Below are 22,574 nucleotides of genomic sequence, written 5' to 3' on the forward strand. Positions count from 1 at the left end.
CCAGGCTGTGTCTGTGGAGGGGAAATAGGCAGATAATGTTTCAGGTCAGGATCCTTCATCAGACTTCTAGACCTATCTGAAGAAGGATCCTGACTCAAAATGTCATTGGTTCTTTCCCTCCAGAGATGCTGTCCGACCCGCTGCGTTCCTTGAGCACTTTGTTTTTTGAGCTGGAAAGTTTGGTGGAAGTGGAATTATTTTGAACACAGTGCTCCTGCTTCTGCGTTGTAAATATCTGTTTCTTGTAATTCAACCTGGAGGGATAAGAGTTTGGTCTAGCCTATTCAATCAAAAGCAATTTCCCTACTGATAAGTTATAACAAAGAAGTTCTTCAGTGACTGAGTATTCTGTGTCATTCATATTCCAGTGGCATGGAGAAAAAGCTCTCAAGGGCTGCAATTCTGATGTTTAATTTAAAGATGAAGCAAAGATCAATAGTGACATGTTTGAAATTCGCACAGTCACTATTAGATTGTCATAACATTCTTCCACATAACAGTATGGTGGCTGTATCAGACTTCATTCCAACCGTGTCACTAAAGGAACTACTCTTGAGTTAAAAACTGGTGAGTTCAAGTCCCCTTGCACTGTGACCCTCCAGAGGAGAGTTGGAGTACTGCACTCTCAGATACTTCCAGATACGATACTGAAATAAGGCATGGTCCATCCTCCTCGAAGGACAGAAAGGAATTCGTGAATTGAAGATAGACACAAAATGCTGGAGAAACTCAGTGGGTTGGGCAACATCTCTGGAGAAAAGGAATAGGTGACGTTTTGGGTCGAGACCCTTCTTCACACTGTCTGTAATGTCACCTATTCTTTTTCTCCAGAGATGCTGCCTGACCCACTGAGTTACTCCAGCATTTCATCTCCATCTTCGGTGTAAACCAGCATCTGCAGTTCCTTCCAACACAACTTACTCATACAAAAGCAGGGAGATATCTGCATGGTGCAGGAGAAACCTGGCCCATGATCTACATTATTAGATTCCTAGGGCATGGGCAAGATGCTAATGTTTGAGAGACTCGGGGCACAAATTGGTGCAAAAGGTCTGAGATTGCACTATATCTGAATATACACAGACATCTTCTGATGATTCATATTCTTAGATGGAGTAAGAGGATGGTAAATTATATTTTGTACTGCGATATGTAACAAAGTAGGTGAGCCAGAAGGTTACAGTTTCCATTCCTGATCTAGGTTACATTAATTGATCTTAATTAGGGCATGTACAATTAACATGTATGGATTTTCATTACATAGAAGCATCAGAAACAGCACTGAAACAGACCCTTTGGCCCATCATGCCCACACCGGTCATGAAATACCCACCCACAATCATCCCATTCACCGGAACTTGACACTTAGTTTTGCTCTTCTCACCCTTAGCAATGGAAGTGTTCACCTTCACTCTTTCTTCACAAGATTCCATGCAGAATGCAGATCAGACTGACTGTACACTATATCCCGTTTTACACTTACTTGCGAATTTGAATAGCTTTTCGAAGATTTCCCGACTCAAAGTTTGAAAAGAATTTCAGGGAAAAGTCATCTCCTGGTGCGACCAATGAAGGGCTGCCAGAAAAAGAACAGCAAATACTGTCAAGAAAGTTACTTGAAAGCAACTAAGATTCCAGATTCCACCATCACATCTCATTGCACGACCCTAACGTGTGCTTTAAAGGCTATCTGTAAAGCCCATACTTAGAGCTGAATTTTGATGGCCAAATTCTATCTGAGAGAAAATTAATGAGGGGTTTGAGGTACTGTCCACGCAAGGGGACACTCACCACTAGCACAGGCTCTGCACTCAGATCTTTAGCTTTTCAAAGTGACATGTAGGTGAGCATCTCCTCATCCTCTCGCTGGGCGGCTGCCAGGGTCTTGTAGTGAACACCTGGGGCCAAAGCGTGGATGGCAATGATGACAATGCAGGACAATGCATCTGCGACCCGGTTGTTCTTGCCTGCGATGTGCTGGACGCAGGTCATGAACTCTGAGATGTAGGTCAGGTGATGCTGCTGCTGGGATGACCAGGGATCAGACACCTTGACAAAGGCAAACATGAATAGCTTGTGGTCAATGAAAGCTGTGAAATCCCAGCCCTCGAATTAGCGGAAATGACGGATGGCCAGGTAGAGCGCAAGGAGCAAATAATAATAATAATAAATTTTATTTTCGGGCGCCTTTCAAATCTCAAGGTCACCTTACAAAGATTAAACAGAAGAGAAAAAAAAAACATATAGTCATAGAAAAATAAATAATAAGGACATCATCAATACACAACTTAAAGATAGAAATCGCTCCAGCATCTTCCCCACCACCGATGTCAGGCTAACTGGTCTATAATTCTCCGTTTTCTCTCTCCCGATTTTCTTAAAAAGTGGGATAATATTAGCTACCCTCCAATCCACAGAAACTGATCCTGAGTCTAAAGAACATTGTAAAATTATCACCAATTATGACTTTATTCTTGGCTAGCTTACCTTCGTGCCTCATTATTTCTCCCTTCTTAGTTATCTTCTGTTGCTCTTTAAAAGTTTCCCAATCCACTGACGTTCCGCTCATCTTTGCTATGTTATACTTCTCTTTTATTTTTATACTGTCCCTGACTTCCCTTGTCAGTCATGGTCGCCCCTTACTCCCCTTGGAATCTTTCTTCCTCTTTGGAATGAACTGATCCTGCACCTTCTGTATTATTCCCAGAAATACCTGCCGTTGTTATTCCACTGTCCTCCCTATCCTCCCTTCCAGTCAACTTTGGCCAGCTCCTCCCTCATGTCTCCATACTCCCCTTCGTTCAACTGTAATACTGACACTTCTGATTTACCCTTCTCCCTCTCAAATTGTTGATGAAAACTTATCATATTATGGTTACTACCTCCTAATGGCTCCTTAGCCTCGAGTTCCCTTATCAAATCCGGTTCATTACATAACACTAAATCCAGTATTGCCTTCTCCCTGGTTAGCTCCAGTGCAAGCTGCTCTAAAAGTCCATCTTGGAGGCACTCCACAAACTCCCTTTCTTGGGGTCCAGTACCAACCTGATTTTCCCAGTCTACCTGCATGTTGAAATCTCCCATAACGACTGTAGCATCACTGTCGCTCATGAACACGCCCGAGTAAAACTCCAATTCCCAATCGCCACGATGGCCCTGACTGCATTATTGGTCAACCCAGATCACGCCCGGTCCACACAAGAGTTCAAGCCTGACCAGCGATGGTTCGATACCAAAATGTCTCACCCCACCACAAGGGTTCAGATTCTTTCTTCTCACTGAAAGTACAGATAAGTGAGTGAGGGGGGGGGGGGGGATAAACTGGCGGCAGGGAAAGACTAGATCTAAACTAGGGGTGGCAGGAAAGATAAAGCCCATAATGGTCCATTCTTGGCTGGGGAAAATGTGATAACAAGATGTTTATAAGGATGCGATCAGTGGAACTGATAGGGCAACCAGGGTAGGGGAGGGGAGGAGAGATGGCAGGGGATAGAATGCAGGAGTTACTTGAAATTAAAGAGATCCACATTCATACAGCAGGGCTGCAAATCGCCCAAGCAAAATATGAAGTGCTGTCCCCTTCAATTTGAGTTTAGGGTTCTGGCCCAAATCTTCACATTCCTTTTCTCCAGAGAGATTGCCTGACACGTGGAGTTACTCCAGCACTTTATGTCTAGATTCCTTTTTGATGTTGGGCACAATATGTTTTATGACAGACCAAAGGATATTAATAAATCTCATTAAATGGACCATGAATTTGATTTCAGCACAGCTCTCTTCATTAGCCAGAGATCCATCGGCCCATTTATTTCACCTGCTAGTTAACGGTGGCTCTGATCGCCAGCTCCAGGTACATTTGAGAAGCAATTCTCTGTAGTTTGGGATTAGAGTGAAGCATCAGACAGAGGGTGTAAACAGACCAACAAACCTTTCAATGTCCAATATGACCCTGTTCAGGACATCCCCAGAGCAGACTAAACGCTGAATATCTTCAAAGATTTTAGCCCTGAAATTAAAGTTAGGCATAAAGTCACGAAAGCACAGTAATTAAAAAAAATCACAGAAATAGAACATAGAATACAGAACAGTGCTGAAGAAGCACAGACCCTTCAGCCCATAATGTCTGTGTCGCATATAATGCCAAGACCATCACTCATCTGCCTGCACACAAACCATATCCCTCCATTCCCTACATATCCACATGACTATCCATAAATGCCACTAATGTCAAACACCACCTCCAGCACCGTGATGTTGGACTGGGCACTCCAGGCACTCACCACCGTCTGTGAAAATAACATCCCCATACATCTCCTTTAAACTCTACCTCATTCACCTTAAAGCTATGCCCTCTAGTATTTGATTTTACTTCGGAGTCACGTGAGTGACCACGTGAAGACCCCACCAGCACGCGTGTGCGCCATTGCGTCTCACGCAGTGCAACAGCGACGGGCGGGGGTGGAGCGCTCCTGTGGGAAAAATTCAAATGGACCTACACAGGTAAGGAAAAACTGAAGTTGTATTCTTCCCCTTGCTGTGCTTTATGTTACAGCACGTTGGACAAGGGAAAGAAAAAACGGACCTGGACCGCAGACTGCCGCGGGGAACCAGGTAGGTCCCGGCAACCAACACCAGAGACGTCCAGCGGCTCCAGGACCGCAGGCTGCCACGGGGAACAAGGCAGTTCCCGGCAGCCGACAACTCTAAACGTCCAGCTGCTCCAGGACCGCAGGCTGGCGCAGGGAGCCAGATAGGTCCCGGCAGCCAACATCACGGACGCCCAGCGGTTCCAGGACGGCAGCCAGTGAGGAACTAGGAAGGTTCCGGCAGCCAACAAGCCATGGGCAAGCCTTCTGGCTGCATTTTTCACCCACCATCCTCATCTTTGGACACCCTGTGCGCAGGGGAGAGGGTAGGGCTGAAGATGTCCTGGTTGGGTTGCTCCTGGGCCTGGCCAAGCTGGCCATCCGCGAGTCACGGCGCCAGACGGTGGAGGGCTCTACCCGAGGCAGCTGCCTGCCCCTTTTCCTGGGATACTTCCGTGCCCGGGTGGGATTAGAAAGGGAATACGCCCTGTCTGTGGGCACCCTGAGGGTGTTTCGGGACCGCTGGGCTACGCAGGGTGTTGAATGTATCCTCAATAAGGATTGTATCATAGTTGTATAGTAGTTTATTACGGATACATGTTTGTATTGTATTATGGTGGTGGGTTCTGGCTTGTTTTATTGTAGTGTAAATATTATTTTTAATAATTGAATAAATTTTGTTAAAAAAAATAAAAAAAAACAAGCCATGGGCAAACAGCGGTTCCAGGACGGCAGCCTGTGAGGAACTAGGAATGTTCCGGCAGCTGACAGCCGGGTATGACCGGCGCAGGCTGAGCCCAGCACCGCGAGCTGTATACCTGGAAACAACACAGCAGGCTGCAGGCAGGCAGGAGTCGGTACGGCCGATAGACTCAGGGAGTCCGGCCAGAAGGACGCACTGCCTAAGGGCAGTGAAAGTGACCGTTGGCGTGGTTACTAAGGTCCACTTACCGACTCCAAGCTGAATCCAGCGCCATGAGTCGTACAACTCAAAGCAGCGCAGCAGGCTGGAGGCAAAGCCCAGCAGGATTCAGCCCGGCTGATCATACTCATCTGAGTCTGGCCAAAGAGGCGCGCTGCCCGAGTGCAGCAGAGGTCCACCCGTGACTTGCTCCGGGAGATGGAGTAAGCTCACTATGGGAGTCTTCACACAACAGCTTATCGGGGGCTGTAAAACAATGCATCTTCCTCGATAGAGGAATGCATTGTGGACCAGGACTGGGCTGGTCCGGAAGAAGGGGACGTGGCTGAATAAACGGCTGTGTGCAGGGGGTGCAGAATCATAAGGAGCTACTGGGAGTGATCACCAAAATTATGGATCAACTTAAAGTACCATTACAGACCAGGCTGGCGGCCAGCATCGACTACCTGTACTTCCATCTTCTGCAGGAACAGGCAACAAAATTACGCAGAAGTATAGGCCTCCTGTGAACTTTACTTCGTTTTAAAAATGCTTGCAGCAAACAATGCGATCTGGGGGTACAGTGGGACTGGCACAAAAACCCAGGAGGTCAAACGACAGAAGATTTCAAAACTTCCGACAGCGGGCATATCATTGGTTGCTCGCCCAGACGATGGTACAGAAAAAAGCTCGACGAAGAGATTAAAGCTAAAAGCCGTCGGGCTCATAACAGCGTCATCAGCAATGACAGCATCCCTATGCATACACCAGCAGGACGCTGGTGAAAGCATGTGGGCCGCGCAGCACCACAAAGGTCCTTTTAGGCCAAAGCCCAGAGCGACCCTCATGGAAAACGTGCCAAACCCGCACTCCGGCGCCTCTTCCACAGAAGAGGCAGAAATTAAAGAAAGGGACGTACCACCGGCAACCAGGTAAGTAGGTGGATCTGGTTCCTTCCAGAACACAAAGGTGTACGACCTATACTAACAGGGGGAATATTACACTGGTTTTGGGAGACATGGAGGGATCATTGTCGATACCTACAATTTAACTGGATGGGGCAACTATGGCAGGGCATAGCGTTGCCTAATGAGCTAACTTCAGCCCCAAGACTTTTCACCATGATATTAAAACGGGCCTTGGCAATATTAGAAACAAAAACATATTGTCATGGCATATCTTGATGATATATCATTTGTTGGGAAAAAACCCTGGATCTAGCTAAATCAGCAGTTTTAGCTACCAAACATTGGGTGAAACTCTGGGGTCATCTCCATCCAGATAAATCTAAGTCGATGGCATCCACAAGTGGACTTCCTGGGATTTACAATTAACGTTAACCATATGTCTGTAACATTGCCAAAGAGTAAATCAGACTTGGATAAACCTACAAAATAATTAATGACTAAAAACACTGGTGTTGGGTGCATTTTATGGGCTAAAAGCCTACTGCTAACAATGCACCACCTGCATGTCCGCCTACGAATTGATAATTTCACAGTGGTGGCATATATTAATCATATGGGAGAAAAGATCAATACCATGTGTCAATCTAGCCAATATATTTGGCTATGGTGTGTTAACATACATATTTGGCTATCAGCAAACTTACCTATAAGGAAAGCTCAATACTGAGCCACACACCAGGTCATGAAAATTCAATGACAGCATCGAATGGTTGTTGGACCACAAAAAAGTTGCTGATATTACCAAAAGAGGGACGCCAGATATCGATCCATTTGCATCTAGACCCAATCACCAGTTACCAACATATGCCGCTTGTGAACCACACTTGGGGCAGCAGCAATGGACGTTACTCACTTAATGCGGAATAATTGTTTACAATGTTTTTCCCTCCTGCCTCATCAGTCGGATCCTAAGCAAAAACACATATGGACTCAACATCCAGTGTCTTGAAAGTACCTGATTGGCCTACACAGCCACGGATCCCTGTGGTCTCAGACATCGTCTCTGAACCATAGTCCACCATGGGCTGGCGGACAGGACCATGAGCATGATAACCATATAACCATATGCCATATAACAATTACAGCACGGAAGCAGGCCATCTTGGCCCTACAAGTCCGTGCCGAACAATTATTTTCCCTTAGTCCCACCTGCCTGCACTTATACCATAACCCTCCATTCCCTTCTCATCCCTATGCCTATCCAATTTATTTTTAAATTATACCAACGAACCTGCCTCCACCACTTCCACTGGAAGCTCATTCCACACCGCTACCACTCTCTGAGTGAAGAAGTTCCCCCTCATGTTACCCCTAAACTTCTGTCCCTTAATTCTGAAGTCATGTCCTCTTGTTTGAATCTTCCCTATTCTCAAAGGGAAAAGCTTGTCCACATCAACTCTGTCTATCCCTCTCATCATTTTAAAGACCTCTATCAAGTCCCCCCTTAACCTTCTGCGCTCCAGAGAATAAAGACCTAACTTATTCAACCTTTCTCTTAGTTGTTGAAACCCGGGCAACATTCTAGTAAATCTCCTCTGTACTCTCTCTATTTTGTTGACATCTTTCCTATAATTGGGCGACCAAAGTTGTACACCATACTCCAGATTTGGTCTCACCAATGCCTTGTACAATTTTAACATTACATCCCAGCTTCTATACTCAATGCTCTGATTTATAAAGGCTAGCATACCAAAAGCTTTCTTTACCACCCTGTCTATATGAGATTCCACCTTCAAGGAACTATGCACGGTTATTCCCAGATCCCTCTGTTCAACTGCATTCTTCAATTCCCTACCATTTACCATGTACGTCCTATTTTGATTTGTCCTGCCAAGGTGTAGCACCTCACACTTATCAGCATTAAACTCCATCTGCCATCTTTCAGCCCATTCTTCCAAATGACCTAAATCACTCTGTAGACTTTGGAAATCCTCTTCATTATCCACAACACCCACTATCTTGGTATCATCTGCATACTTACTAATCCAATTTACCACACTTCATCCAGATCATTGATGTACATGACAAACAACAAAGGACCCAACACAGATCCCTGAGGCACCCCACTAGTCACCTGCCTCCAACCCGACAAACAGCCATCCACCATTACCCTCTGGCGTCTCCCATTCAGCCACTGTTGAATCCATCTTGCTATTCCTGCATTTATACCAAACAGTTGAACCTTCTTAACCAACCTTCCATGAGGAACCTTGTCAAAGGCCTTATAGACAAGATCCAGTGCTTTACCCTCATCAATTTCCCTAGTAACCTCTTCAAAAAATTCAAGAAGATTAGTCAAACATGACCTTCCAGGCACAACTCCATGTTGACTGTTCCTAATCAGACCCTGTTTATCCAGATGCTTATATATATTATCTCTAAGTATCTTTTCCATTAATTTGTCCATAACTGAAGTCTAACTAACATGTCTATAAATGCTAGGTTTACTCTTAGAACCCTTTTTAAACAATGGAACAACATGCGCAGTATGCCAATCCTCGGGGACTATTCCCGTTTCTAATGACATTAGAAATATTTTTGTCATAGCCCCGGCTATTTCTACACTAACTTCCCTCAATGTCCTAGGGAATATCCTGTCAGGACCTGGAGACTTATCCACTTTTATATTTTTCAAAAGTGTCAGTACTTCTTTTACATTGAAACTCATAGTATCCATAGCTACTCTATTAGTTTCCCTTACCTCACATAATTCAATATCCTTGTCCTTGGTGAATACCGAAGAAAATAAATTGTTCAATATCTCCCCCCATCTCTTTTGGCTCTGCAGATAGCTGTCCACTCTGTCTCTCCAATGGACCAATTTTATCCCTCATTATCCTTTTACTATTAATATAGCTGTAGAAACCCTTTGGATTCACTTTCACCTTACTTGTCAAAGCAACCTCATATCTTCTTTTAGCTTTCCTCGAGCACCATTTACTTCATGCTGCCTATAATTATAGTAGATCTCCCTCTTTTTCCGAACAAGATGTCCAATTTCCCTTGAAAACCAGGGCTCTTTCCAATTTTTACTGTTTCCTTTCAACCGAACAGGAACATAAAGATTCTGTACTCTTAAAATTTCCCCTTTAAATGTCCTCCATTTCTCTTCTACATCCTTCCCATAAAACAAAATGTCCCAGTTCACTCCTTTTAAATCAGGCAGCCTATCAAGAACCAACAAGGACTGGTGTAGCGTATAATACAGCTACAACCACCAACGTCCTGGGAATTCCTATCCAGCCTTCATGTAGATGAAGGACTGAGCTGCAGTACTATAATTATGCAGGAGTGCCCTGTCAGCTACGACAACTCTCCATGGAATCTCAGCCTCTAGCTGTCAAACTTATGAGGATTATTTTCAACAGCAACCATCCTAGAGGGAAGTACTCCCAGATCTGGGAAGTCAGTGTTGTACTAACATTGCTAGGAGCACCAGCAATGTCCCTGTCCCTGGGGGGGGGACCAACACTTAAAAACAGTATGCTGATAGTACTGGTCTCCGCTCTAGGGGTCCAGTTTCTACATAAACTGAGACTGAGGTATATGATGGCATCTCCAGAAAAGATAGCTTCGCACATTAGAGCTTGTTAAACAAGATAGAACATGATCATCAGGACAAAATTTGGAATTCCAGATATACCCAACTGACACCCGATAATGTGTAAAGACACACCTTCCATTATACCTCAAAACTACTAAAACTTAAGATGAAGTAAATTAGCACTATGGGCAGCCATAAACAACCTAATGGCTGGGTATCAGCACTAACCATCACTAGATGGCTCAGACAGGCTTGGGAGCTGCTGGGGTGGATACTGACATCTTAAGTTTCTATCCACAAGGGCAACAGCAACACCGGCAGCTAGAGACAAGGAAGTGCCTATGGACCATATCCTGGCAACAGCAGGATGGTCTAGATAAAGACCTTCCAATTCTTTATAATAAACCAATAACCAAACCTGCGATATTGCAGAATCAAGTTTGAATTCTGCAAAATATTTAGCCTTAGGGAGGATTATTTTGTTAAAATAAATTGTTATTGCCTGAATTGGATGTATGTCTGAATACAATAACATACTTCCTCCCTTGAATGACTTCGGCAGTGAGTGAAGCATGGACTGTTCCACGGCTTGAAATCACAGAGCTTTACAATCTTCATGTAGTCACTCACGTGACTCCGAAGTAAAATAGTAAGATTAAACAAGCTTACCAGTTTGAAGTTTGATCTTTATTTCATGAGGAGTTACGATGAGGGGTTATGTGCCCTACGCTCCCACCCTCAATTATAAAGGTCAACTGGTATCTTAGTTCTGCTTGTCTTTACTATGTTTATTTCAATTACTATTTTCTGTGATTCTACACCGCTGCTTTGAAGAATGTCGCGCACGCGTGCTGGCGGGGTCTTCACGTAATCCCTCATTGTAACTCCTCATAAAATAAAAATCAAACTTCAAACTGGTAAGTTCTCGTTTAATCTTACCATTTTTCTATTCTGGGAAAAAACATTCTGCCTGGGTCCCCTATCTGAGCCTCTATAATTTTATAAAGTTCCATCTGGGCTCAATGTAATCTACGCTGTTCCAGAGAAAACAATCCAAGTCTGTCCGATCTCTCCCAGTTGCTAATGCCCACTAATCAGACATCATTCTGGTAAACCACCTCTGCACCCTTCCCAAAATCTCCACATCTGCAAAGAGAGCAACGGGTGTCATAGAAACATAGAAACATAGATGCAGGAGTAGGCCATTCAGCCCTTCGAGCCATTCAATATGATCATGGCTGATCATCTAAAATACTGTTTTTTCCCCATATCCCTTGATTCCTTTAGCCCTAAGAGCTAAATCTAACTCTTGAAATCTTGAAAACATCCAGTGCATTGGCCTCCAATGTCTTCTGTGGCAGAGAATTCCACTCTGGCAAACTGATAATCACCAAACAGCACAAGTCAACCGATGCCTCACTGCAAACAATGAAAGGGGGAGCCCATGTAGCCAACAAGCTGGTTATGGATGCAGAAAGCCAGGCAGTCCCAACGTATTGCAGTTCTAATCGGACAAGATCTGAGATGACGTTAATTGTTTATGACAACAGTGTTGCTTTTAACGACTTTTGCACAAACTCTTTGAAACACCAGAGGCCAATGTGGATGTGCTCCAGAGACTGGAGTCAAGTTCAACTGGAAGAAGGAAGTTGTGGGTGTTGCAGGTTAATCACATTCACCTCCCAGTTTGTTACATAGGTGATAAGGGCAGCTGCATTGACGTAGCTAGAGCTGCCCTTCAATAATCTTTGCCTCCACTGTAAGGTCAGTGAATATTGAGTTCAGGTCCATTCGCTAATCTTCAGACAATAGAATAGAGTGTGCCCACTATCAGCGAGACCCAAGTCTCATCTGGTGTAAGGCTGATAAATGGCAGGAGGCAGACTGCGACTATCTCCCGCAAAACAGACTGCAATTAATTCAATACATGCATTGCCAAGTCCTCCACCGCTAACACTGTCCGGATAACTAGGGAGGCCACCAATGCCACCAACATAGAGCAGAGACTGGCTGTTCTACGTCTGAGACTCACTTACAGACTTGCCAAAGCCTATCCACCACCTACAAGGACGGTAATAACACAAACTCCACTTGCCTGGCTGTGCAAAGCTGCAAGAATGCCACAAATGTGTGATGCCATCTGGGACAAAGCCGTCTAGTTAATCAAAATCGATGTGGTTAAACATTCACCTGCTTCAGGAGAGGTATAACATGACTTCAGTGTTTCTTCACAACTTTCCCTCTCCCACTGCCTCCTGCACTCAAAAGAACAAGATAAGCCGATAATGGACACAAAAAGCTGGAGTAACTCAGCAGGATAGAAGGATCTTGACCCGAAACGTCACCCATTCCTTCTCTCCAGAGATGCTACCTGTTCCGCTGAGTTACTCCAGCTTTTTATGTCTATCTTCGGTTTAAACCAGCATCTGCAGTTCCTTCCTACTAGATAAGCCAATGGATAGGAATAATGTCAGTCCCTGTTCGAGTGAAGGTTCTGTTCATGTAAAGGTAGCTACATGTCATCACTACAGTTCTGGAGTGTAGCTACTGACAAAGTATTCACATGTAACCATATAACCATATAACAATTACAGCACGGAAACAGGCCATCTCGGCCCTACAAGTCCGTGCCAAACAATGTTTTTTTTCCCTTAGTCCCACCTGCCTGCACTCATACCATAACCGTCCATTCCCTTCTCATCCATATGCCTATCCAATTTATTTTTAAATTATACCAATGAACCTGCCTCCACCACTTCCACTGGAAGCTCATTCCACACCGCCACCACCCTCTGAGTAAAGAAGTTCCCCCTCATATTACCCCTAAACTTCTGTCCCTTAATTCTGAAGTCATGTCCTCTTGTTTGATAAATTTGTATATAAAATCATGAGAGGAATAGATCGAGTAGACCCACAGACTCTCTTGCCCCGAGTTAGGAAATCAAGGACATAGGCTTAAGCAGAAGGGGGAAAGATTTCATAGGAACCTGGTTGGTCTATGGAACAAGCTGCCAGAGAAGGTAGTTGAGGCTGGGACTATCCCAACATTTAAGAACCAATTAGACAGGTACATGGATAGTACAGGTTCAGAGGCCAATCACAGGAAAATGGGACAAGTGTAGACGGGACATGTTGGTCTGAAGGGCCTGTTTCCACACTGTGTGATTGTGATACCAAGACTCTATATTCCACACTACACCTTGATGCTGCTTTTGTTTGGGAACTGGTGAGAAGACAACCTTACCAATGAGAAGAGGACATTTTGTTTTACAAAAACAACCCAGATTACTGCTGACAGGTGTAAATGCAGCAAAGCAAATGACTGAAGAAGTGTCCTAACTTGAAATGTCACTTATCCATGTCTTCCAGAGATGATGCCTTAATTACTGAGTTACTCCAGCCCTTGTGCTCTACACAAGATTCCAGCATGTGCAATCCTTGTATCTACAGCGAATCTGGGGCCTAATATAGCACTTGGAAAAAGAGACTGCGAGGAGCAGTGGAACAACAAGTAGAGCTGCTGCTTCATTGTTCCATCACAGTTCAATCCTGACCTCAGGCGCTGTCTGTATGCAGTTTGTAAGTTCTTCCTGTGTTCAGTTGAGTTTAGTTTATTGTCACGTGTACCGAGGTACAGTCAAAAGTTTTTAGTTATGTGCTAACAAGTCAGCAGAAAGACAATACATGATTACGATCTATCCATGACTGCAGATTTAGTCCGAGTAGCCCAGTTTCCACACACATCTGCTATGTCAAGGTTCCCAACCAGGGGAAAATTTACCCCCAGGGGTACATTTGTTGATTCTGGATTTGTACATATTTTTTCTAATTGACTGACGGTGTTTGGTTCTGGTATACTGGTATCTGTTCATCATTAGTTGTTCATAAATAAGTGAAATAACATTGTTATGTGCTATTAAAGTTGCCAGGGGTAAACAGGATGACAAAAGTTGGGAATCCCTGGTCTATGTGCTGTTGATCGGTTAATTGGCCATTGCAAATTTGCTACTGGTGTGTAGGGTAGTGGGTAGAATCTGGGATGAGGGAGAAGTGGTGGAATGTATTGGAACGTAGAGAGAATAAAATGTCTGGGTAGGATTTGTGTCAGTAGTTTTTTATGGTTGGTGTGGACAAGGGTGGGCATCCTGCATGGTTCCATGATATAAGTAATCGGGGCACCTGATGTACTAGTTATGTGCAGAACAAGAGTGTGTTTAGCATGAGTACCTGGGTTAAGCCATAGCCTCAGAATAAGAGCACGTATCTTTGGAAAGAAAATGAGGAGGAATTTCTTGAGACGGAGGATGGTGAATCTGTGGAATTCATTGCCACAGAAGATTGTGGAGGCCAAGTAAATGGATATTTTAAAGTGGAGATTGAGATTCCTGGTTAGTACAGGTTTCAGGGGTTTTGGGGAGAAGGCAGGAGAATGGGGTTGAGAGGAAAAGATAGATCAGCCACGATTGACATAGAAACATAGAAACATAGAAAATAGGTGCAGGAGGAGGACATTTGGCCCTTCGAGCACCGCCATTCATTGTGATCATGGCTGATCGTCCCCTATCAATAACCCGTGCCTGCCTTCTCCCCATATCCCTTGTCTCCACCAGCCCCTAGAGCTCTATCTAACTCTCTCTTAAATCCATCCAGTGATTTGGCCTCCACTGCCCTCTGTGGAAGGGAATTCCATAAATTCACAACTCTCTGGGTGAAAAAGTTTTTTCTCACCTCAGTCTTAAATGGCCTCCCCTTTATTCTGAGACTGTGGCCCTTGGATTCTGGATTCGCCCAAAATTGGGAACATTTTTCTTGCATCTAGCTTGTCCAGTCCTTTTACAATTTTATAAATTTTATAGAGGGATAGACAGAGTTGATGTGGACAAGCTTTTCCCTTTGAAAATAGGGAAGATTCAAACAAGAGGACATGACTTCAGAATTAAGGGACAGAAGTTTAGGGGTAATATGAGGGGGAACTTCTTTACTCAGAGAGTGGTAGCGGTGTGGAATGAGCTTCCAGTGGAAGTGGTGGAGGCAGGTTCATTGGTATCATTTAAAAATAAATGGGATAGGCATATGGATGAGAAGGGAATGGAGGGTTATGGTATGAGTGCAGGCAGGTGGGACTAAGGGGGGAAAAAAAAAAAAAAAAATTGTTCGACACGGACTTGTAGGGTCGAGATGGCCTGTTTCCGTGCTGTAATTGTTATATGGTTATATGTTTCTATGAGATATCTCCTCATCCTCATTGACAATGGGCTGAATGACATCATTCTGCTTCTGCTTGAACATGTGAATTTAAGAACTTACTGTGAATAACAGTAGAAATTGTCTTTTTAAGAATTAAACAAACATTATGAAGAACTTCATAAAAGCAGCGACTTACCTTTGACCTCCGCACCACCGACCCAACAGTGGCTCTTTGGAGTGTGGTGGTACGTGACCCCAATAATCTGGAAACGCCAAGGTTTTATAATTCGCCACTGACTTTGTTTCCTCAGCCTTGATGGTGTAAATATACGGGTCGTGGAAAGGAATTAGTTCCTTGCAGACTTTTAGAAGTTTATGTACAGAATTCTGACCCTCGTGCTCTCCACCAATGGCCCAACTTGGATTGAGGGCTCCACCATGTTTCTCACAAGCACCACTGTGTACGTGTGGGCTGTGTAAAGCTGGATTTATTCTCAACAAGTCAGCACCACCCTTCTGAATGTTCAAATGCATTTGGTTCATTTTATCCTTTGAATGGTTCGTGATACTGGATTTAGTTGGGTCTGTGAAATGATTCTTTGGCAATCCTTTGGGTCCACCTTCCCCCCCAATGCCAGATGCGGATGCAGATGTTCGATGAGTTCTGTTTCTAAACGGATTGTGCGGCTTTGGTGAACCTTCCCCAAAACCATCTCTGTGCCACACTCTGGAGTCCTCCTGATGTAGGGGACCTGATGGTGTGAAGACCATGGAACACAGTGCATCCTCATCTTGGAAACTTTGGTCATCCAGGTCTGAATCCTGCAGTGATTAAAATGTAAATATAAATTAGTTAGATTTCCCCCCACCTACTACTATCAATCTGGGGATGGGTCCCGACTCAAAACGTCAGAATTCTCGCTAGAATTTAGGAGATTGAGAGGGGATCTTATAGAAACTTACAAAATTCTTAAGGGTTTGGACAGGCTAGATGCAGGAAGATTGTTCCCGATGTTGGGGAAGTCCGGGACAAGGGGTTACAGCTTCAGGATAGATGGGACATCCTTTAGGACAGAGATTGAAAAACATTTTTCACACGGAGAGTGGGGAATCTCTGGAATTCTCTGCCACAGAAGTTATAAACAATGAGGCCAGTTCATTGGCTATATTTAAGAGGGAGTTAGATGTGGCTTGTGTCCCTTGTGGCTAAAGGGAGCAGGGGGTATGGAGAGAAGGCAGGTACGGGATACTGAGTTGGATGATCAGCCATGATCATATTGAATGGTGGTGCAGGCTCGAAGGGCCGAATGGCCTACCCCTGCACCTAATTTCTATGTTTCTATGTTTCTATGTCATCTATTCATGTTCTCCAGGGATCCTGTCTCATCTGTTGAGTTACTCAAGCACTTTTTTTAAATTCGGGCTTATAAGTGATCGTAGCAGAATGAGGCCATCGGCCCATTAAGTCTACTCTGCCATTCAATCATGACTGATCTATTTCCCTCTTAATGCCGTCCTCCTGCCTTCTCTCCATCACCCCTGACACCCGTACTAATTAAGAATCTATCTATCTCCACCTTAAAATATCTATTGACGACCTCCACAGCCTTCTGTGGCCACAGATTTCACAGATTCACCAAATATTTGTTAGTTACTTATTTAGAATCAAGATAAAGTTGTTGAAGTTTGATTGACTGCACGGTTATAACAATATCTGCAATACCCAAGCTTTATATCCAGATAACACCTGTAACGTATTGGTACACTATTTAGTGTTCTTGCTCACAAAGGCAGCATAACAGGATCGACCAACTTGCAAACATTCTTTATTGAAGGCAGTTTTCAACCAGTTAACAGCAGTGGGAGGTACAACAATGTAACATAGGTCATACTACACCATTCACTCAGCTCTTAACAAGATATACTCACACATATCTCTACTTCCACCACATGATCTCTCCCAAATTCATTTTGGAATTTTCCAAGTAAATTGCTGGCCAGAACATGGGATGTTTGGGACCTCGTGTGGGAGGAAGAAGACTGGAATTGATTGACACAGTCCACTAACCAAGTCCACTCTGATCACAGATCACCCATCCACACTAGTTCCATGCGTAGGAAGGAACTCCAGATGCTGGTTTAAACCGAAGATGGTTAAAACCAAAATGCTGGAGTAACTCAGTGGGACAGGCAGCATCTCTGTAGAGAAGGAATGGGTGACGTTTCGGGTCGAGACCCTTCTCCAGACTGATTGCACAGTAGGGGAAAATTAGAGAGGCCAAATAACTTACAAACCCACATGCCTTTGGAATGAGAGGAAACTGGAGGACTCGGAGGAACCCAACACAGTCATGGAGAGAACGTGCAAACTCCTCACAGACAGTACCTAAGGCAAGTATCGAACCAGCGTGTGTGGCGTGGTGAGGCAGGACCTCTACCAGCTACACCACTGTTACTGGGACACGCATATCTTGTCTTGCCCAGCAATTTGCTCAGGATAATCACAAATCAATTCCATCAGTTAGCCTCCTCCCTGCAGCTCTGTGCATTTCTCTGCTTCAAATATTTATCCAAATCTCTCACAGTTCTGCCTCCATTCTCCCATCTGGTAAGAGTGCACATAGTGCAAGGAACCAGAGCACGCACAACTTCTCCAAGCCTGCCTTCATGCTTCACAGATAAATATGTTACCAGAAGACAATAACAAAATCAACATGCTTTTATCCAACTAGGGACAGTTTCTCTGAAGTGTCTGTTGCAGAAATGTCATTGTTTTACTATGGTTGTTAGTATGAGAAATTGTCAATAAAATTCCACCAACCTTTTTTCATTTAATTTAATCTAATTAATTCTGATTAACGGACTCCACAATTATGCTGCTTGGATTCATTATAAAGTAGTATGGCAAGCACTTCATTTAAGAATAAATGTTTTTCCAGACAACAGTGAAAATAATCAAGAGAACTATTTAAATGAATTTGACAGAAACCTCATCACAGACTCCCCATTGGACTAATTAATTTCCAACTCAATGACATTTTGCTCAAGCAGATTCCTATATTATTCATTAATTTAAAAATAAAGTACCTACATCACACACTCACTCACATTATCATTTGCAAGTTAACATAAAATAACAGGACAATGGGCAGTGGAATAGTTTCCTGGCAACAGACTTCAGCAGGTCAATCCTTGCTACTGTTGTGTGATCCCAAGACAAAGACAGACAATTCAGAATTATTCACTTCCGTACAATTTCAACCCTGCAAGGATTGTGAAATTTACATCTCGTTCAAACAATCCTCTTATATTGTGCCCTGATTTGTGCTTCCTGCCTCACGTCATGCTCAGTGCTTCTGTGACAATCCAGCAGATGTCAGTCATCAGAACATTGGTGCCTTGATCTAATCGCTACTCCGCTTACACAGGTCGCAGGTTTAGTCTCATGCCTGGAACCCTGCAGGATATCTCTGTCGTAGCATAGAGTCATACAGCAGGGAAACTGACTGTCTGTTCAAAATGCTGACCAAGATGCCTCATGTAAGCTGGCCCCATTTTGCCCACCTTTAGCTCATGTCCTTCTAAGCCATTCCACTCTATGTACCTCTCCACGATACTTGTCTCTTAAATGCTGTTATGGTAACTGCCTCAAACACCTCCTTTGGCAGCTCATTTCACATCCATGAAATGTGAAAATGTAGCCCCTCAGGGTGGCACAGTGGCAACGTGGTGGAGTTGCTGCTTTGGACTCGGTTTGATCCTGACTACAGTTGCTGGCTGCATGGGGTTTATACCCTCTCCCTACAAACTCTGTATAAACTGCACCAGCAGTGACCGTGTGGGTTTTCTCTGGTTGCTCCGGTTTTCTCCCACATTCCAAAAACATGCATGTTAGTAGATTAATTATCTTCAGTAAATCGTCCGTAGAGTGTAGGCTAGTCGTATATGGGTGATCATTGGTCGGCATGGACTTGGTGGCCAAAGGGCTGTTTCCACGCTGTATCTCGAAACAAAACTAAACTGGTGCCAATTAAATCATTCACTAGATCTTACATTTATGATTTAGATGAAGGGATTAAAAGTAACATTTGCAAATTCGCAGATGACACAAAGCTGGGTGATAGTGTGAAATGTGAGGAGGATGCTATGAGGATGCAGGGCGTAGGTTCACGAGATTAATTCCCGGGATGACGGGACTGTCATATGTTGAAAGAATGGAGCAACTGGGCTTGTATACTCTGGAATTTAGAAGGATGAGGGGATTTTATTGAAACAGATAAGATTATCAAAGGATTGGTCATGCTAGAAGCAGGAAACATGTTCCCAATGTTGGGGGAGTCCAGAACCAGGGGCCACAGTTTAAGAATAAGGGGTAGGCCATTTAGAACAGAGATGAGGAAAAACATTTTCACCCAGAGAGTTATGAATCTGTGGAATTCTTTGCCTCAGAAGGCAGCGGGGGGCAATTCTCTGGATGCTTTCAAGAAAGAGTTAGATAGTGCTCTTAAAAATGGCAGTCAATGGAAATGGGGAGAAGGCAGGAACGGGGTACTGATTGTGGATGATCAGCCATGATCACAGTGAATGGCGGTGCTGGCTCGAAGGGCAGAATGGCCTACTCCCGCACATATTGTCTATTGGCTATTGACTAACTTTCTTACACACAAGGGACAATTTACAGAAGCCAATTGACCTCCAAACCTGCATGTCTTTGGAATGTGGGTGAAAATCTGAGCACTCGGAGAAACCCATGCAGGTCATGGGCAGAATGTGCAAACTCCGTACCGGCAGCACCCATAGTCAGGGTCGAACTCGGATTTCTGGTGCTGTTAGGGAGCTTATCTATCGCTGCACCACTGTGTGCCTTTGACATGAAAGTCCAAGTAAAAGCAGAGGCAAGCAGTCTAAGAAATGGATCAGAGAGAATGACCCTCAAAAGCCAGGAAAGATAAAAGAAAAGCAGCCCGATAACCAGCAGTACATTGCAAAATCCACTCACACTTCAATTGAGTAACACAACGCAAAACCTTTACTCATCTTCAACAGCATCCACTCTTAGAAAATGTTACTCGTGGTAGCGCGCGCACACACATCACTGTCCTTCTGCTTACCAATATGCATTAAGCAATGAGTGTACAGTATGGCTACTGAGTAGATTGTGAAGGATGTACAGCATATTCCATACCAGCATTTTTATGCTCAACACAAGCATTCTCCTACAGTTCTGTACCGTTATCTATCACATGACTATCCATTTCCTTTGTTTCCATGCTCTCTGCAGCCTCCCCTTCAATGCTTCTCTATTCGTTGTTTCAGCTACTTCCTATCTACATCCATGTGCTCCCACAAACACAGTCCAGCATTCCAATCCATCATTCTGCCTGATTGCGTTATCTTCACCCAAGTTACGATGATAGCCGCCTCACTCTTCAGCATTCAGCATTTTCTTCCACTAAAGACACATAGGTTCATAGGGTCACAGAGTCACAGAACATGGAAAAATATTCTTCAGTCCAACTCATCCATAGCAGGCACGATGTCCGTACAGGCTGGTCACATTTGCCCACGTTTGCCGCATATCCCTCTAGACCCTTCCTATCCATGTACCCGTCCAAATGTTGTTTAAATGTTACTATTGTACCTGCCACAATCATTTCCTTGGCAGTTCCTTCTGTAAACCACTGTCTTCTGAGTGAAAACGTTAGGCCAGAAGACATAGGAGGAGAATGAGGCCATTCTGCCATTTGATCATGGTTGATCTAGTATTCCCTCGCTACCCCATTCTTCTGCCTTTGCCCCATAACCCCTGACAAACGACACGATACGATACAGTAAAACTTTATTCATCGCCGGAGGGAAATTGGTCTGCCAACGGTCATGACACACAAGGTACAAAAACTTGAAATTAAAAGTGCAAAATAAAAGAAAAGGACAAGCGACTGTTGTCTGGCTGTCGTGTGCACAGTGGCTAACCCCCTGAGCGTAGGATTCTAAAACTAGAGTGTCCCTCTCCCATCTCCCACGCCGGGTCCCCTTGTCTTCCCCTGTTGCCAGGTTTCCCGCTCCCACCGAGGCTCCCATTGCCGCCGAGGCTCCCATTGCCGCCGAGGCTCCCATTGCCGCCGAGGCTCCCATTGGCGCTGCCGCAGAGGCTCCTTTGACCCAGGCAGGCCTCACCTCCCAGCTTCTCCACAGTCCCCTGGGATTCCTGTGTTGGGAGTCGGGCCAACTAGGGTGCGTTCCAGTCATCGGTCGTCGCTGCGGTCGTGGGTCGTTGGTCGACGAGTGAATCAGGCCCGCATGGCTCCCCGGGATATTCCCGCCACCCGCACAGGGCTACCCGGGACATCCTTAGAAATCAAGATCCTATCCATCTATACTTTAAAACTACCCAATGATTTGGCCTCTGCCATCTGTGGGAACAAATTCCACAGATTCACCACCCTCCACTAAAGAAATTACACCTCATCTCTTTTCCGAAGGTTTACCTATCTGAAGCTGTGCCCTCTGGTCCTAGTGTCTCTCACTAATGGAACAATCTTCTCCAAATTCACATTAGCTAAACATTTCACTATTCGGCAAGTTCCAATAAGATCCCCTCTCATCTTAAACTCCAGCGAGTACAGGCCAAGAGCTGTCAAACGCTCATCATACCACCAGGGGCGCTGCACAATTGGCAGCCCCGCCAACAGTCTGTGTATTTTTTTGCCTTTTTAAACATTTTTTATTGTGTGTTAAAAGTTTGTATAAATGTTCTCCGGTTTGTTTTATGTGGGGGGGAGGGGTAGGGGGTCGGGGGAAACTTTTTGTTTAAGTTTCTTACCTTGCCGAAGATGCGATTAACTTTTGGGTTGCATCTCCGGTTGCTCTGTGGCCTACCATCGATAGAGCTGGAGACCTCCTCGCACTGACTTGAGCTCCACCGCGGGACATGGACTCAACCTGGGAGCTGATCCCTTGGCTGGGATCGCTCCAACCACGGCTTGCGGACTTACCATCAAATGCTCGCAGTCTCGAGAGAGGCCGAGTCGGGAAGCTCCAGCGACGCAGAGGTTCAAATAGCCCTGACCTGGGGTCCGATCGCCGGCACAGCGGAGTTGACCCCCCCCCCCCCCCCCGTCCCGATGCAAGTGCTGATTGCCCTGATGCGGAGGGCCCAAATGCCGCCAGCTACGGGAGTGAAGATTGTCCCGTCAACGGAGGGCTCGAGGCCCTCGACCGCAGGAGAGAATGGAAGGGAAGAGATTTGATCTTTGTTTTTATCTTCCATCACAGTGAGGAATGTGGAGGAGTCACTGTGGTGGTTGTTTATGTTAAAATATATTTTGCGTGTTCCGTTGCTTTTTATTTGTATGACTATGGGGGCACCATTGAGTACGTTTGTCCTT

At 44.7% G+C, this 22,574-nt stretch overlaps 1 protein-coding gene across 1 annotated transcript in view; it reads right to left on the reverse strand.

Annotated features, from left to right (window-relative positions):
- Positions 1-22,574, reverse strand: part of LOC129712505 (cytosolic carboxypeptidase 4-like) — a 225,474-nt gene that overhangs the window by 138,271 nt on the left and 64,629 nt on the right. Inside the window, 3 exon segments of the mRNA XM_055660971.1 lie at positions 1,484-1,576; positions 3,929-4,006; positions 15,383-16,008. Coding sequence (XP_055516946.1) covers positions 1,484-1,576; positions 3,929-4,006; positions 15,383-16,008 — 797 coding nt within the window.

This window comes from Leucoraja erinacea, chromosome 33 (assembly GCF_028641065.1).
Source record: "Leucoraja erinacea ecotype New England chromosome 33, Leri_hhj_1, whole genome shotgun sequence".
Classification (NCBI taxonomy): domain Eukaryota; kingdom Metazoa; phylum Chordata; class Chondrichthyes; order Rajiformes; family Rajidae; genus Leucoraja; species Leucoraja erinaceus.